The 18,708-nt window shown below is 35.3% G+C and overlaps 1 protein-coding gene across 1 annotated transcript; it reads left to right on the plus strand.

Annotated features, from left to right (window-relative positions):
• On the plus strand, positions 9,908 to 11,493 carry LOC100516810 (olfactory receptor 2W3-like). Its single transcript, XM_003128226.2, has one exon. It carries the CDS (start codon positions 10,087 to 10,089, stop codon positions 11,299 to 11,301), a length of 1,215 nt encoding a protein of 404 aa, XP_003128274.2. The 5' UTR covers positions 9,908 to 10,086; the 3' UTR covers positions 11,302 to 11,493.

Here is an 18,708-nt window from a genome sequence, read left to right on the forward strand (position 1 = left end):
AGGAACCGGCATGGCCACAGCAGTGGTTTGATCCCTGGCCTGGGAACTTCCACATGGAAAGAAAAAAATATATATATGTATATATATGTGTGTACATATATATATACATATATATATATGTACACACATACACACAAAGTAAATATAATTTTATATATATTTACAACACAATGTATGGGTGAAGTAGTAAAATATTATCTGAAGCTAGACTGTGATAAGTTAAAGATGCATATTATAAAATTAAAAATAAAGAGGTATAGCTAATAATACAATAAAGAAAATAAAGTGTAATTAGAAAACATTCATTAATAAAAAATAGGCAGGAAAGAGGGGAAAGGAAAAACATAGAAGAAAAATAGGAATTAATAAATATGTCAGAAGACAAATTTAAATGCGAGCATATTGATAACCACATCAAATGTAACTGAAGAAAGAGCACAAAGCAAATTCCTCAGCTTCCACCTTAAGAAACTAGAAAATAAGAACAAATGGAAACCCAGTATAAACAGAGGCAATAACAGAATAGTAGATTTCAATAGCAAAAATGAAATCAATACAACAGAAAACAGAAAAAAATTTCAAATTATAAAACCAAAAGCAAGCTCTTTGGGAAGAATAATAAAATTGATAAACCTCTTACACAGAATGACTGGGGGAAAAAAGACACAAATTACCAATATCAGGTGTGAAAGAAGTGATATTACAGATGCCATAGACATTAAAAAGATAGTAAAAGAAACTTACTAAAAATCTTGCCAATAAATTCAACAACTTAAGAAATGAGAACATTTCTTGAATTGCAAATACTACCAAAAGCTCATTCAAGAAGATTCTGACTAGTCCCCTTAAATTGTTAAAGAAATTGAATTTGAAGCTAAAAAAAGCTTCATAAAGAAAATTCCAGGACCATGTGGTTTCATTGGTGAAGTCTATCAAATGTTTCGTTAAGAAATAATACCAAAGAGTTTACTATGCAAACTCTTCCAGAAAAGTGAATTAGACTGGATAAATTGAAGTAGACTGAATACATCTGAATTCATCCTTTAAGGCCAGTACTATTCTGACAATAGAACCAGAAAAAGTCATTATAAGGGGAAAAAAAGGCCAATATCCCTCATGAACATAGATACAAAAAACCCTCTAAAAAATTAGCAAATTCATCCAATAATATACAGAAAGAACATTTCCTCACCAAGTTGGGTTTATCACAGGAATGCAAGAGGGATTTACATTTTATTTATTTATTTATTTATTTATTTATTTATTTATTTATTTAGGCTGCACCTGCATCATGTAGAAGTTCCTGGGCCAGGGATCAAACTTGAGCAGTGACAATGCTGGATCCTTAACCTGCTAGGCCACTAGGGAACGCCATGGGATTTACATTTTAAAGTCAATCAGCATTAATATATCATACTAACCACCCAATAAAGAATAAACTATATGATCATCACAATAAAAGCAAAAAAATTTCAACATTCATTCATGATTAAAACTCTAAGTATACTAAGAATAAAAAGGCACTATCTTGACCTGAAAGAAGCCCTCTAAGACATTAAACTGCTGCTCTGCTTTTCTCCTAGGATCAGGAAAAAGGCAAAAATGTTCACTCTTGCAACTACAATTCAATATTGTACTGGAGGTTCTGGCCAGTCCAATAAGAAAAGAAGACTGGTAAGAAGATTAAAAGCACTCATAATGAGAAGGAAGAATTAAAACTGTCCTTATCCATAGATCACATGATCATCTATAGAAAATCTGTTGGAATCGCCAAAAAAAAAAAGGCTATTAAAACTAATAGGTGGGTTTAGTAAGGTTGGAAGTTAAATGATTGATAGAAAAATTATATTTCTACATACTAACATTAAATTTTCCAATTGAAATAAAATATACTATTTATAGTAGTATCAAAAATATAAACTACACAGGGACTGAATTTTAAGAAGAACTTAAGTCAGACTCCATTCATCAATTGGCTCATATGTGGCTCCATTCTAATAGAGTCCATGATGGTATTTTGTGTCAGCTGGTATCAGTATTATGTTGGCCCTCCTCTAACCAAAAATCCTTGAAAACTCTGAGAATTCCAGTTTTCCCAGTATTCTGGTAAATAACTGCAGTGCCATTCAGGAAGGAACAGGGGAAATTGTTATTGAGGATGAATTTATATGAGTGCTGTGGCACTGGATGTCCTTCTTAAGTGGGAACTTGTTTCTTTTTAGTTCTGTGATCTCTTCTTATTCTGGGTACTAACATATAACTGGAATCTGGGCAAAGAATTTGATTTTTAAAAGTGTAGGCATGGAGTTCCCGTCGTGGCGCAGTGGTTAACGAATCCGACTAGGAACCATGAGGTTGCGGGTTCGGTCCCTGCCCTTGCTCAGTGGGTTAACGATCCGGCGTTGCCGTGAGCTGTGGTGTAGGTTGCAGACGTGACTCGGATCCCGCATTGCTGTGGCTCTGGCGTAGGCCGGTGGCTACAGCTCCGATTCGACCCCTAGCCTGGGAACCTCCATATGCCGCGGGAGCGGCCCAAGAAATAGCAACAACAACAACAACAACAAAAAGACAAAAGACAAAAAAAAAAAAAAAAGTGTAGGCAAATGGCCACTGATCCTTCTGTATTAGGGCTCCTTGGAAAAATGGCTGAATCCAGAACTGTGATAGGGAAGTATAAGATTAATGTGGATATTTTGTGCTAAAAAGTAAGGAAGTGTTCAAATAATGATGGGGACATATCAAAAGGATACAGAAATGTGGTTGTATAAAATGCTCATGTTATGGGAAGCTGTGTAAAGGGTACACAGAGTTCTTTAGAATATATTATATCTATTCTGTAAATATAAGTTATTTCAAAACAAAACATTTCTTTAAAATGGACACAGAAGGCAGGCTGAAGGAGCTCTCACTAAACAAATCTGGGACAATCGGAACACCAAAATAAATAATATTAATATATTGTAACCCATTGAATAAGTAGGAATCTACATTAGAAGGAAGGAAGGGAGGAGGAAGGAAATTTTTTCTTATAGTAGAATTCCAACTAATAACTACAGAAAGAATAACGAAATTAGAAGCATCATAGTTATAATTAATTAAGTCAAGATATCAGTAAGTGCTAAAAGCAAGTATCGAAAGTTTAATGAAGAATGGGATATATATTTCATCACCTCATAAAATCCTTCTTAATTACAGTGAGAAAGCACAGAACTTTACAGTGGAGAAATTTGGAATATCCCACCTAATCAAATGATCAAAGTTCCTATCACCTGCAACACGCCAAACTGACATCATGTGTCCTCCTGATATGATGCAGTTGAGGACACAGGATCATTTCTATGCTATTTCTCCCAAAGATGTGGAACTTCTATAATCATAAGAAAATATCAGGAGTTCCTGTTGTGGCACAGCAGAAACAAATCTGACTAGGAACCATGAGGTTGCAGGTTCGATCCCTGGCCTTGCTCAGTAGGTTAAAGATCTGGTGTAGCCGTGAGCCGTGGTGTAGGTCACAAACACGGCTCAGATCCTACATTGCTGTGGCTGTGGCATAGGCTGGCAGCTGTAGCTCCAATTGGACCCCTAGCCTGGGAACTTCCATATGCCATGGTGTGGCCCTGAAAAGCAAAAAATAATAAAATAAAATAAAATAATATATATGTATATATCAGATAAACCCAAATTGAGGAATTTGAAGTATTTTATAAAATAAATATCTTGTACTCTTCAAAGTTTCAAAGTCATGGAAGTCAAGAAAAGATTGACAAAATTTTCCAGATTGAAAAAGACTAAAGATACATGAAAAATAAACGCCATACATGATTCTGGATTGGATCCTTTTGTTGTAAGCGATGTCACTAGGGTAATCATTAAAACTCGAATGGAATGTGTGAATTAGGTGACAGTAATATGTAAATGTAAGTGTCATTATTTTGCTAGTTACACTGTGATTATATAGGAGAATGACTTTATTCGTAGGAAATTCACTAAGGTATTCAAGAGTCTTGGAGCAAACTGCTTTTAAATAATTCAGGAAATAGTTATTTGTACAAATCTTACAACTCTCCCATAAGTTTGAAATTATGACAAAACTAAAAAAGTTAAAAAAACCCACAAAAACTTTCTGGCACCTAAAAGAACATTAACTCTTTCAGATGGTCTCAGGTCTGGCTAAGTCTCCTCAGACTTAAAGATGAGCTCAAGGAGATATATTTCTTAACCAAAATAAAGACAATTGCCCCCTCTTCCAACCCCCTACTCAAAGTCTAAGGGAAGCATGGAGTTAGTTTCCTTACACATGTCCCACCGGTCTTCCTTGTCTAATTGTTTCAATGGAATATATATTCCCAAAGGCTTCAATGAAAATAATAAAATATTTTTAGTTCACCAATCTGAGAAGTTCAGCAACATTTTAACGTATAAATGGTCTTTATTACCTTAGAAGAGTCCTTTAGGAGTCTGAAGATCTGATCTCAGACTTCTGGTGTAGGATATCCTGAAGCCTACTAGGACCTCAGGATGGCTTCACAAATGAAAAGTGTACCAATTAAACAGGAATCCTGGTACACAACACAAGTTGAGAGTCAAAGTGACTGAGGTCCCGGCTGTAGGTGTAAACCGTACCCTTGTCTAGTGAGTGGTTTCTCCCTCACACTGGCCTCCTTATAGGATTTATTTGTGCAAGTTCAGAAGCAAGTTTCAACATAAAGTCACAATAGGGCAAATATTCTCAAGAACAGAGAGCACTAATAAATTTCTGAGGACTAAATCTGATTTTCAGAAGAAAGAAAAACGAGTGAGAGAAGAAGAATTAGAACAGAGGTAAATCCTGACGATATTTCCTCATGGATAATTTAAGAGAAGACAAGTTCTATTTTAACAATTATTTTGACAACAAGTTATTTTTTTCTTACTCTAATTTACTTGTCTCTTAACCATAAAAACATGATTGGCAGTGTTCCCATTGTGGCTCAGTGGGTTAAGGACCTGACATTGTCTCTATGAGGATGCAAGTTTGATTCCCAGCCTCAAACAGTGGGTTAAGGATCTGGCATTGCTGCAAGCTGTGGCGTAGGCCACAGCTGCAACCCCAGTTCAACCCCTGGCCCCGAGAACTTCCATATGCTGCAGGTGCTGCCATAAAACCAAAAACCAAAAACAAAAACATGACTGGTACTCATACTTAATGGTATTACTAACAGCTATATTTTCCTTTGACATATCTATGGGAAAAAAGGGGCAGCAGGACAATTGCATAAGGAAGCAAATACTGGACTGGAATATAACTTTTAATGTAGTTGATAATAGATAATCATAGAAGTAGAATTCATGTAGACAAATGAAGTACTAAAAATCTCTGCTTATGAAATTCCAGATAAATTTGTTTCCTAGACTCCACATAGAACTTCTACCCAACTTCAAGAATTCTACATTCATTATTAATAAAATTGTTATCAATTATGATGTCAGAAGTGTATAATTACTGTAATACATCAGTTTTCTGTTTTTTTGACTGTTTAGATAATTTTAATATTCTACTTGTAAAAGACCCATGTGTACTGATATAACTTACGTGGATAAAATATGTTTAAAAATACTTTTTTAGCTTGGAATACTTTAAGAAACCTTGACATAAAAAGACAGAATCTTTGGGAGTTCCTGTTGTGGCTTAACAGTAATGAACCCGACCAGTATCCATGAAGACACTGGTTTGATCCCTGGCCCTGCTCAGTGGGTTAAGGATCTGGGGTTGCTGTGAACTGCAGTATAGGTGGAGGACAAGGCTTAGATCTGGCGTTGCTGTGATTGCGGTGTCCGCCAGAAGCTGCAGCTCTGATTCCACCCCTAGCCTGGGAACTTCCATATGTCTTGGATGTGGCCCTAAAAAAAGAATCTTTTCAGACTTTTGAAAAATCCACCAGCGATAACCAATGCATCCCACTGGATAAAATTTCTGTCAGTTTAAGAGTTCACTAATTCAAGCAAAAGTGTAATCAGGTTCTTATTTTGCCATTGGGAATCTATTGGTTTTATTGTATGTCACTCTTCTTTCTTTTTTCTTTTTGCTTTACAGCGCTGCACCTCCAGCATATGGAAGTTCCAGGTTAGGGGTCGAATCAGAGCTGCAGCTGCTGGTCTGCATCACAGCATCACAAACTCAAGATGTGAACCTCATCTGCAACCTCCACTGTAGCTCATGGCAATGCGGGATCCTTAACCCACTGATGGAGGGCGGGGATTGAACTTGAGTCCTCATGGATACTAGTTGGGTTCATTACGGCTAAGCCACAATAGGAACTCCAGTGTGTCACAATTCTTATCTCTAAACATGAACTAGTAACCGTTTCTTCATATCAGTCTTATTTTTGAGAACAAATTGATGATCTTAAACTTCTTAAACAGATTGATAATTCATGTACTTCATATGATCAGTCACTCTAATCATAAGTAAATGCAAAATAAAATAAACCAATTGGTAAAATAAATTGTTTCCCAAATCTTTAAAACATTCTATGGATCGTATTGCTTTAATTTGTGCCTAAATAGATGTCACTTTTTTAAAAAAGTTTGAAAATTTCCTAAAAATTCCTCTTGTTTTCCAGAGATATATACATATTTGACTGGTTGGAAAGGATGCAGATGTCCATCTGCCTAATGGACCTTTAGACTACAAGGTTCTATAGAAACTTCATATTCACTTGGCCCCCAAATTAAACCAGTTACCAGCACCAATTCGAAGGTATTCCTTTCCTTCTGTGTTGCTACTTTATTAAGCATCTGTGCAACCAACTAGACACAAGCTTGAAGACTTTGTTTCATCACTCTACCATCTCTCATTTGATAAATTTCTCAGTGCTACAGGTTCTCTCTCCAGCATCACTCGTCCATCTGTGAATTTCCCTTTATTGCATCATTCACAGGGCAACAGATCACCATCTAGATAAATGCAGCCATCTCATGGTTGTCTCCCACTTTTCAGGATCACTTTTTTCTAGTTCATTGCAGCCAGAGTAAATTCTAATATCCAAACTCAGTCGTATTACTACTTTAAATCACTCAATGCTTCTCTCTTTTTTAACATTATGACAGAACTCCTTAACATGAACTACAAGAGCAGGTATATACTAGCTGTTATTACTTCTCCAGTCTGAGTGAATTTCATTCCCTCATCTCATTTACAAATCAGCCTATTTCAACTTCTCCCATATGCCACTCTTTTTCTTGACTCTAGTCCTCTCATGTTAAAGCTCTGATCTGAGGTACTACTTCTTCTAAGAACACATTCTCACCCCTTGGTTTTTAGGTAAGTACTCCATCATAGCTATACACTGTAAATCACATTATATATCACTCTCTCAAATATAGTTGCCATATTATTCTCTGAATTCCACTCTGGACTATAATTTTATGAGTGCATTGATCATATACATATTGTTTATTAGATTATCCCCAGAATTTTCCACAGTGTAAGTTATATGGTAGATACTCATGTTTTATTTTTCCCTAAATATACCTCTAACTTTCATTCTGTAGAAGAAGGATACCTACAGTTGACTAAACTGCCAAAAATTTTTAATAAAGACTAGACTAGAAACCATGACTGAATTATAAATAAGGAGAAGATTTCCAATGAAAAAGAAATTTAAAAATTAGGAAGCTGAGCAGTATTACTTTTTTGCAATGGAACAGATAGAAATAGAGAAATAAAAAAATAAGACTATAAGAATGCAGATATGGTTAAACAAAAGGAACTTTGAAATAGACATTTGCTTCATTTCTCTACTCCCAAAAATTATAAGGCCAAAAATTCGCCAATTCTACTTGAATGACACAGTGACACTAAGTAAGGGTTTAATATCATTGATAGTCATTATACATTACATTTGTGTGAGTTTTTGATGAATGTCTGTTTCTCCCACTAGGCTATAAATCAATGAGGTAAATTATCTATTTTGGTAGTCTTCTTGGAAAATAATAGGAGCTCAAAAATATTTGTCAAATATGTATTTATTAATATATTTTTATTTATTAATATAAATATTTTAAGTAATTCTATTCAAAGATCATAAGCTTAACTACCTGATCTAAGGCTATGTCAATCTATGTACCAGTAGAGGCCTTTTAAAATCACTTGGAATATAACTTCCAGTCAAAAGTTTTCTTCTCAGGCCACCTATGCAGCTCTAATCAATTCAAACTGTTGAAAACTTACTTAGTCTTTATAATAACAATGCTAATATTTCTACTCAAAATAGCACAGGAAAGGTTCTCTTCTTGATTATGTGTAACATAGACCTGGACTTTTCTGTTTGTAATCATAATAATAATAAACCTAGAACCTGGTTTATGATGTGCAATTCACTTCACAAACATGTGTAATGTTGTATAAAGATACCAATGTGTATGAGATACTGGTGCAGAGATAGAGATGAAGATGTGATTCCTTCACTCTCATCTATCCCTCTTAGATGTTATATTACACTTGCTTGGCCAAAAAAGATCACCAGTTACAGCAGGAACTAGTTACAGTGACTATTTGAAGTGGTATTTGATAGAGTCATAAACTCTTTAAGCACCTGAGGGACAGGTGACCCCGAAAGCTGTAACTTCACATCAACCCATGAGGTAATAGAATTATTTTACAGGACAATCAATACATAGAGGATATTGAGCCAAAGTATTCTGATTCAAACACCATATTCTGTAGATAGAGTACAGGAAATATATTAATTGAAGATGCTGAAAAATGCCCTGTTATATGTCAGGTCATAAAGTCATCTTTGAATGTTTTAAACTATCTGATTTTAGAAGCGCTTTCAACACATTCGAATGAACCTAAAATGTTTACTCCCTTAAGTACATAAAAATCAAAGTTTCTAGGAAGTATTGAAAGTATTTTGAGATTTTTCTTGTACATAGAAAAGTTTTTATTAAATGCACATTTATGCTTTGAATTTATTCATCAGTTTTAAATATGAAAAAGTGATTTACTTGAATTATTTTTTTATTTGATAATTAGTTCTTCTCGGGGATAAAAATGCATATTTCTAAAGCAACATGATAGCATTCTCTGTCAATGTATTAAAATTTCTAAGTTATATAAATTTATTTTTATGAATGAAGTTATATCATCCTATATTTATATCATTTATAATTTTATTATATCACCATACAAGTATGTTTCTACTTGTATAAATGATTATAATTATTTTATAATTTATGTCACTTAAAGAACTATGTCTTCCTCATAGTTATATCCAGTTAAAAATATAAACATCATTCATAAAAGGAAGAAACTGTTAAAAATACAATTAAATTTTGTATTTTTGTAATTAATTTTGTACTTGAACATGAAGTTTAATTGAAAACTACATAATTGTGTCTTTCATCAAATTGAAATTTTATGAAATATATGAGAGCATATTTGTAGGTAGGGAAAATAAGAACTTCACATAAAGAACAAAGTAGAATCAGGGATCTCATCACTTATAAATGAATTTAGGTGTTATGGAGTCAACTGTTGAATAAAAATTTAAAGCTTGTGGCTTGAATTTCAAAAAAAAAAATCACCCTTTACTCTTATTTTCATTGTTATGCAAAAAGTCACTTTCAAGTTCTATTGATAAAATTTTCTATGATTTGAGACATGCTAGCTCAGTGACAAATGTTTCCCAAATGCAAAAGGCTAATCAGCATCAAAATTAATCAACTTCATAGCTAATATCATCAAATTTGAACAATAGGAGATTTTGGGAGACCAAACAATTGTTAAAGATTTAGGGAAAGACATGCCTGTTAAGAGTGCAGCAAAAACAGGTACTTCTATAATCACTTTATCAAGACCTTTAAATTATTGGAAATATCCTTACTGACTAAGTACAGAGAAATGATTGGAAAAATGATGACACACTAATGATTATTTTCTGTAGCACTTTAAAACCAAAGCAAATTTTCACAATGTAAAATTGTGAAAGTAAATTTAGAATATAAAATTTATAAACACATTATTATTTAGGTTGTATTAAATTACATATAAGGAAAAAGTAAAAAGAAATAAATCAGTATTGCAGTAGTAGTTGTTTCTGGATGTGGATAGTCTTTTCCTATCCTTTACATATGTCTATGTTTTCCAAACATTCTACAATAATCTGTAATTTTTTGTATCCAAAAATAAATAAAAGAATAAAAAGAGATATTCTTCCTAAAATACATAATCTATATCTACACAGAATATTGACATTTTATGTAACTGTTTTACATAATCACTTGATTATTTTACACAATCCTCCTCTTCTCTCTGTGGATGACTTAGCCTTCTTCATTAAGAACGTGATGTGTTCTATCTACTTTCCTGCAGGTGTATACAGATTATCCACTGTCATGACCAACCAGAGTTGCCAGGAACACTTCATCTTGTTGGGTTTCTCAGACAGACCCAGGTTAGAGCAGATTCTTTTTGTCTTTGTCCTCATTTTCTACCTTGTGACTTTAGTGGGCAATAGTGTCATTATCTTGGTTTCCTGCCTGGACCCCTGCCTCCAGACACCCATGTACTTCTTCCTCACTAATTTATCCTTCCTGGATCTCTGCTTTACCACCAGTTCTATCCCCCAGCTGCTTTTCAACTTAGGCAGCCCAGACAAGACCATCAGTTACATGGGTTGTGCCATACAGCTCTTCATGTTCCTGGGACTGGGTGGTACAGAATGTGTTCTTTTGGCAGTCATGGCTTATGACCGCTTCACTGCAATCTGCAAGCCCCTCCACTATTCCATCCTCATGCACCCTCAGCTCTGCTGGACGTTGGTGTCTGTGGCCTGGGGAGTTGGGCTTCTCAACTCTCTGGTTATGTCTCCAGTGACTATGAAGCTGCCACGATGTGGGAGATGCAGGGTGAAACACTTCCTATGTGAGATGCCTGCTCTGATAAAAATTTCCTGTGTGGATAAAGTGGCTGTGGAGAGCACTGTTTTCATTTTATCAGTAATAATTGTCCTGGTGCCTCTGTTGTTTATTCTCATCTCTTACAGCAACATTGCCCTAGCTGTACTGAGGATCAAGTCAGCTGCAGGAAGAAGGAAGGCTTTCAACACATGTGGGTCCCATCTCACTGTAGTCTCCTTGTTTTATGGGAATATTATCTATATGTATATGCAACCAGGAAATAATTCTTCTCAGGACCAAGGGAAATTCCTTACCCTCTTCTACAACTTGGTGACCCCCATGTTGAACCCTGTCATCTACACACTGAGGAATAGGGATGTAAAGGGTGCACTGAAGAGGCTTGTGTCTAGAAAGTAAGGTGACTGACTTTTCCTAAGGTTGCTTCTTTTACTTAGTTAATGGAAATAAATAACTCATGAAATGAAAAATTTAAATTTATGTAAATATTCCTATCTACTCAATAAAAACCTCCAGGGATGGAGTTTGGGAGTATGTACTATAAAGCCCCAAATATGATACTGATGATTAGCTAGCTAATAAGTAAAATTAAATTCATAATATCTTATGTTTGACACTTCAAATCATTTTTTCTCCTTTCAGTTATCTACATGTAATTAAAATTCAACAAAATCATGAATCAGTATATATAAAGATTTATACCTGGGATATATAAAGAATGTATACAAATAAACAGTAAAAAGGCAAATAATTTAGTGAAGAATGGGAACAAAGTTAAAACCAGACATTTCACAAAATAAGATATATGCATGGCAAAAAAACACTTGAAAAAGTGCTCAGTATTTTAATTTTCATGGAATTGAAAATTAAAATCACAAGGTACCACTTCATAATCACTAAAATGGCTAAATTAAAAACAGAAACTCTGATGATACCAAATACTAGTGAAGATGCCGAGCAACTGGTACCATCATTTGTTGCTTGCAGAATATAGAATAATATAATTTTTCTAGAAAAGTGTTTGGCTATTTTTAGTAAAGTTAAGCACACATCCTCTATGATTGACTACTCACATTCCTGTGCATTTTCCTAAGAGAAATGAAAACTAATTCCCCAAAAAAAGATTTGTGCAAGTGTGGTCTCACAGTGGTTTTGTTCATTATAGCACAAAATCAAAAACAATGAAAAAATCTTTAACGGAAAAATGGATATAAATGTGATAAGTCACAAAATGTAATTCCATTAGTCAGTGGGAATGAACAATCTATTGAGATGTGCAACAATATGGGTGGACCTCAAAAACTTTCTGTTGCATGAGAGGTCAAATACAAAAGCATGGATACTATATGATTCTAATTTTAGGAACTTCTAGATAATAAAAGACTAATCTAAGATAATAAAAAGCAGACCAGTGATTTCCTTTGGGATTTTTGACTGGGAGGGAATATGAAGGAATTTTTTAGGATGATATAAACACTCTATATTTTGATCTAAATGGCTACACAGATGTGCGCATTTATTAAAAGAAAACTACAGATTAATATCCCTCAGAAACATAGATGGAACAATTCAAAAAAAAAGTTTTAGCAAATTGAGCTCAACAATAGTTATGACGTATTTTAGTTTAACATAGGGATACAGTTAGTTTAACATTTGAAAAGCAATCAATGTAGTCTATAGCCACACCACCCTGAAGGTGCCAATCTGATCTGAAAATCAATCAATGTAATTCAACATATTAACAAACAAATGAAGAAAAATCATGTGATCATCTCAGTAGATATAGAAAAAGCATTTAATAATAGTCAACATCCATTTCTGACAAAAAGTCTCAGCAAACTAGGAATACAAATTAATTTCCTCAACTTTATAAAGGGCATCTATGAAAACATGCAAGTGCGTACGTATATCAAAATTTATTATGCTTTACATATGTGAAGTCGCTATATCTCAATTATACCTCAATAAAAGTGAAAATGAAAAAGCAAAAGAAAAGAGAAGAAAAAAGGAAGGAAGAAGGGAGGAAAGAAGGGAGGGAAGGAGAGAGAGAGGCGGGGAGGAAGGGAGGGAGGAAAAAAAATCATGCCACTGCTGACAATTAATCTTTTCTAGGTTTGTGGTAGTATTTTAAATTTCTTCAGTTTCTACCTTTTTTCTGTTTATTTTATTGTTCAGTTCAGAACCTGAAAGAATGGCTCTTCTAAATTTTAAAAATTTATGCATAACTATTATGATAGAAAAAGCAGGATAGTTTGTTCCATGGAGAACTGCAGTGGTGCAAGATTCTAACAACAGCATATACCCACTAGCTCCATGTAAACTGTTTGTTTTTTTTTTAATTTGACTTGCAGGGAATAAACCTTGCTCCACCATTCACTTGTATGTATTTTATACTTATTTCAGAAAATATTGGCATTACTTCATTTGTAAGTACATAACTTTTAAGTAATATAGAGCTAAGGGAAATATACATTCTTCTATTCATTTTCAGAAAGAATTAACAGATTGACATACAAGAGACTGCATGTGGAGGTCATGATTTATAAATGCATATATATGTGTTTATTTGTATGTAATAATGTATTAGTATATAATACACTGTTTATGTTATTTATATCCAAATACAAGTCAAAATATAACATGTTGTAGAGGAATATGAGGAGAAATATTCTTTGGAAAGTACCAAATGATTTTTCCAAGGTTGGCTGTGAATCCAGAGAGCAACTAATTTCATGCTAAAAAATGACACATTTTTGGCCAAGATGCTTCCTTTAAATGCATTAAAACAGAGTTCACGTTCCTATGGATAAATTAATACAGAAACTTTCCAGAGACTCTTGCAAGACTGACTAGCAATTTCCAGATTGGAGGCTCTAGAGTTCAGGTCCAGGGAGAGGACTAGGGTTGGCTGTGTGGAGACAGCCTGAGAGAGCTAGGGAGTAGAATGGCATTGCCAAGGGAATCTAGGAGGAGGTCTGAGCAGGCAGGAGAAGCAAGGTGCCATTGTTGGGGAGGGCAAGAGGAGGAGGAGGGGAGGATCACCATAGGAATATCTTTCTCTCTGCATTCTCAGACTCTTGGAGGGTGGGGTTACAGGCAGCAAGACTCTTGAAGGCTGAGAAGGAGAGGTCCCTCTTGAGCAGCCTAAGTGTGATGGGGCACCTCTTGCATGGTCTACAGGCAGTGTGGGCAAACAGTCTTCTCAGACTCCAGAGGTAGGTGTGGCCCGCCACCACCAGGGGTCCATCTACAGGCACCACCTATGATCCCAATCATCTCAGAGGAGGGCACTATAACTGAGCACCACCTGTTGTTGCTCTCATTACCCTGGGAGTGCACACATCAGGCCACACCCCTGCTAAATACCTGAGCACTGCTTACACCTGCCTGAAAGTCACTGCCAGTACCCAGGGCCCTGCAACTAGGAGCAGCCTGTGCCACCTTCCTGTGGGTCCTTGCCACTCTCAAGGGCCCAACAACCAGGCACTGGCTACTAGCCTCCATCTCTCTGGAAGCACACAGCACCCTAAAAAATAAATAGTAAGCCCTCACAAAATACCTAGGGGCACTCACACATATAAATAGCCCAACCACAAACAGTAGTTGTTTTCCCTAAACTCAGAAAATAAGAAAAATAAAAGCAAAATAAAGAAGCTCAATAAGCATTCCCAGGTAAAAGACAGGAGAACTCACCTGAAGGAGCAAATAATGAAACAGACCTCTGCAGTCTAAAAGACACTAAGTTTGGAGTTCCCATTGTGGCTCAGTGGTTAATGAATCTGACTAGGAACCATGAGGCTGCAGGTTCAATCCCTGGCCTTGCTCAGTGGGTTAAGGATCCGGCGTTGCTGTGAGCTGTGGTATAGGTCACAGACATGGCTCGGATCCCATGCTGCTGTGGCTCTGGTGTAGGCCACCGGCTATAGCTCTGATTTGACCCCTAGCTTGGGAACCTCCATATGCTGCAGGAGTGGCCCTAGAAAAGGCAAAAAGACAAAAAAATAAAAATTAAAAAACTAATAAAAAATAAAAGACACTATGTTCAAAAAGGAAATAATGAAAATACTGAAGGAATTAAGGGTGAATATGAAGGAATTAAGAGTGGACGTGAACAGTAATGCAGATTACTTTAGAAAGGAACTAGAAAATATAAGGAAGAGACAAGAAAAAACAGAAAATTCATTTGCAGAGATGAAAACTGAGTTAAAGGCACTGCAGAGTGGAATGAATAATGCAGAGTAACAAATTGGTGACCTGGAAGATAGAATAATGGAAATCACCCAATCAGGACAGCAGATGGAAAAAAAAATGAAAAAACATGAAAGCAATATAAGAGATCTATGGGATAGTATAAAGCAGGCCAATCTACACACAATAGGGATTCCAGAAGAAGAAAAAGAAAAGGCACACAGACACCAATGGTCAATTAATCTTTGACAAAGGAGGCAAGCATATAAAATGGGAAAAAGACAGTCTTTTTAGCAAGTGGTGCTGGGAAAACTGGACAGTTGCATGTAGTTCAATAAAACTGAAACACAACCTCATACCATGCACAAAAATAAACTCAAAATGGCTTAAAGACTTAAACATATCAAGACACCATAAAACTCCTAGAAGAGAACATGGGCAAAACAGTCTCTGACATCAACCTTACAAATGTTTTCTCGGGTCATTCTCCCAAGGCAACAGAAATAAAAGCAAAAATAAACCAATGGAACCTAATTAAACTGACAAGCTTTTGCACAGCAAAGGAAACCACACACACACACACAAAAAGACAATCTACAGAATGGGAGAAAGTAGTGTCAAATGATGCAACTGACAAGGGCTTAATCTCTAGAATATACAAACAACTTATACAACTCAACAGCAAAAAAGCCAACAACCCAATTGAAAAATGGGCAAAAGACCTGAACAGACATATCTCCAAAGAAGATATACAGATGACCAAAAAGCACATAAAAAAATGCTCAACACCACTGATTATTAGAGAAATGCAAATCAAAACTACCACAAGGTACCACCTCACACCAGTCAGAATGGCCATCATTAATAGGTTCACAAATAACAAATGCTGGAGAGGGTGTGGAGAAAAGGGAACCCTCCTGCACTGTTGGTGGGAATATAAATTTGTACAACCACTACGGAAAACAGTATGGAGGTACCTTAGAAAACTATATATAGAAATACCATATGACCCAACAATCCCACTCTTGGGCATATATCTGGGCAAAACTTTCCATGAAAAAGACACTTGCACCCCTATGTTCATTGCAGCACTATTCACAATAGCCAAGACATGAAAACAACCTAAATGTCCATCAACAGATGAATGGATTAAGAAGATGTGATATATATACACATGGAATACTACTCAGCCATAAAAAAGAACAAAATAATGCTGTTTGCAGCAACACGGATGGAACTAAAGACTCTCATACTAAGTGAAGTAAGTCAGAAAGAGAAAGACAAATACCATATGATATCACTTATATATGGAATCTAATATACAACACAAATGAATGTTTCCACAGAAAAGAAACTCATGGACTTGGAGAATAGACTTGTGGCTGCCTGATGGGAGAGGGAGGGAGTGGGATGGATTGGGAATTTGGGGTTAATAGATGCAAACTACTGCCTTTGGAATGGATAAGCAATGAGATCCTACTGTATAACACTGGGAACTATATGTAGTCACCTATGATGGAGCATGATAATGTGAGAAAAAAGAATGTATACATGTATGTGTGACTGGGTCACCTTGCTGTACAGTAGAAAATTGACAGAACACTGTAAACCAGCTATAATGGAAAAAATAAAAATCATTATTTAAAAAAGGAGAAAAAAAGGGGGATTGAAAACTTATTTGAAGAAATTATGTCTGAAAACTTTTCATATCTAAAGGAAACAGATATCAAGATACAGGAAGCACAGAGGTCCCCCAAAAAGTTGAACCCGAAAGGCCCACACCAAGACATATTATAATAAAAATAGCAAAAGTTAAAGATAAAGAGAGGGTTCTAAAGGCAGCAAGAGAAAAACATAAGAGTTAATTATAAAGGAACCTCCATAAGGTTATCAGCTGATTTCTTTACAGAAACATCACAGGCCAGAAGAGAGTGGTGGTAAGATATACTCAAAGTTCTAAAAGGGAAAAATTTGCAGCCTAGAATACTCTACCCAGAAAGAATATCACTTAAAATAGAAAGAGAAATAGAGAATTTCTCCAACAAACAAAAACTAAAAGAGTACAGCAATACTAAACCCATCCTAAAAGAAATACTGAAAGGACTCCTCTAATTTAAAAAAAGTAAGAAGAAATAGGATGGAGGAAAACAATTGGAATTTTTTTTTCCTTTTAGATCTGTACACTGGCTTAAATAAATATTATTTAATAAATAAATATTATTTTATTTTAAGAAATAAAAGGAAAATAAAAAACCTATTGTAAAAGTGACAATAAACACAAGGAACAGCTAAAGGACAAACATGAAGATATATTAAAAAAGGACTTCAAAATCATAAAATGTGGGGAAGGAAAGAAAGAAAACCTAGACTTTTTTTTTTTTTTAAGAATGCATTTGAGCCTGTAGGACTATCAGGCAAAAGCAAGCAGATATCCTAAGGAGTTAACATATTTGAAAAACAAGGCAACCACAAATCAAAACAAAACATTACATTCACAAAAACTAAAAAGAAAAGGACACAAGAATAAAATAAAAAGAAATCATCTAACCAAAGAAAAAAAAAGGAACAAAGGAGAAACATAGAATCAACTGGAAAACAAGGTTTAAAATGGCAATACATACATATTTATCAACAATTACCTTAGGGGTTCCCCGTCATAGTGCAGTGGTTAATGAATCTGACTAGGAACCATGAGGTTGCAGGTTCGACCCCCGGCCTTGCTTAGTGGGTTAAGGATCCGGCATTGCCGTGAGCTGTGGTGTAGGTCACAGGTGTGGCTTGGATCCCTTTTTGCTGTGGCTCTGGCATAGGCCAGAGGCTACAGCTCCAATTAGACCCCTAGCCTGGGGAACCTCCATATGCCACAGGAGTGGCCCTAGAAAAGACAAAAAGACAAAAAAAATTATCTTAAATGCAATGGACTGAATGCAAAAGACACAGAGTGGCAGACTAGATTAAAAAACAAGAGCCTACAATATGGTGCCTACAAGAGACTCACCTTAGGGCAAAAGACACATATAAATTGAAAGTGAGGGGATGGAAAAAGATATTTCATGCAAAAGGGAAAGACAGGGAAGCAGGAGTTGTAATACTCATATCAGACAAAACAGACTTTAAAACAAAGGCCATAAAGAAAGACAAAGAAGATACTATTTAATGATAAAAGGAACAATTCAAGAAGAGGATATTACACTCATTAGTATATATACCCTAATATAGGAGCATCCAAATACATACAGCAAAACCTAAGATGTAAAAGGAGAAACTGAAAGGAATACAATAATAGTAGGAGACTTTAACACGCCATTCATATCAATGAAAGATCCTTTAGGCAGGAAATCAATAACACAACGGAGATCCTAAATGACACAGTAGAAAAGTTAGACCTAATTGATATTTTTAGGACATTACATCCAAAAAAATCAGAATATACACTTTTTTAAGTGCAGACGGAACATTCTCAAGGACTGACCACATACTGGGGCATAAAACTGATCTCAAAAAATTTAAGAGTATAGAAATTATTTTGAGTGCCTTTTCTTTTTTTTAATATATTTTTTTTATTTTCTCACTGTACAGCAAGGAGGTCAGGTTATCCTTACATGTATACATTACAAT

Source organism: Sus scrofa, chromosome 7 (assembly GCF_000003025.6).
Source record: "Sus scrofa isolate TJ Tabasco breed Duroc chromosome 7, Sscrofa11.1, whole genome shotgun sequence".
NCBI lineage: Eukaryota > Metazoa > Chordata > Mammalia > Artiodactyla > Suidae > Sus > Sus scrofa.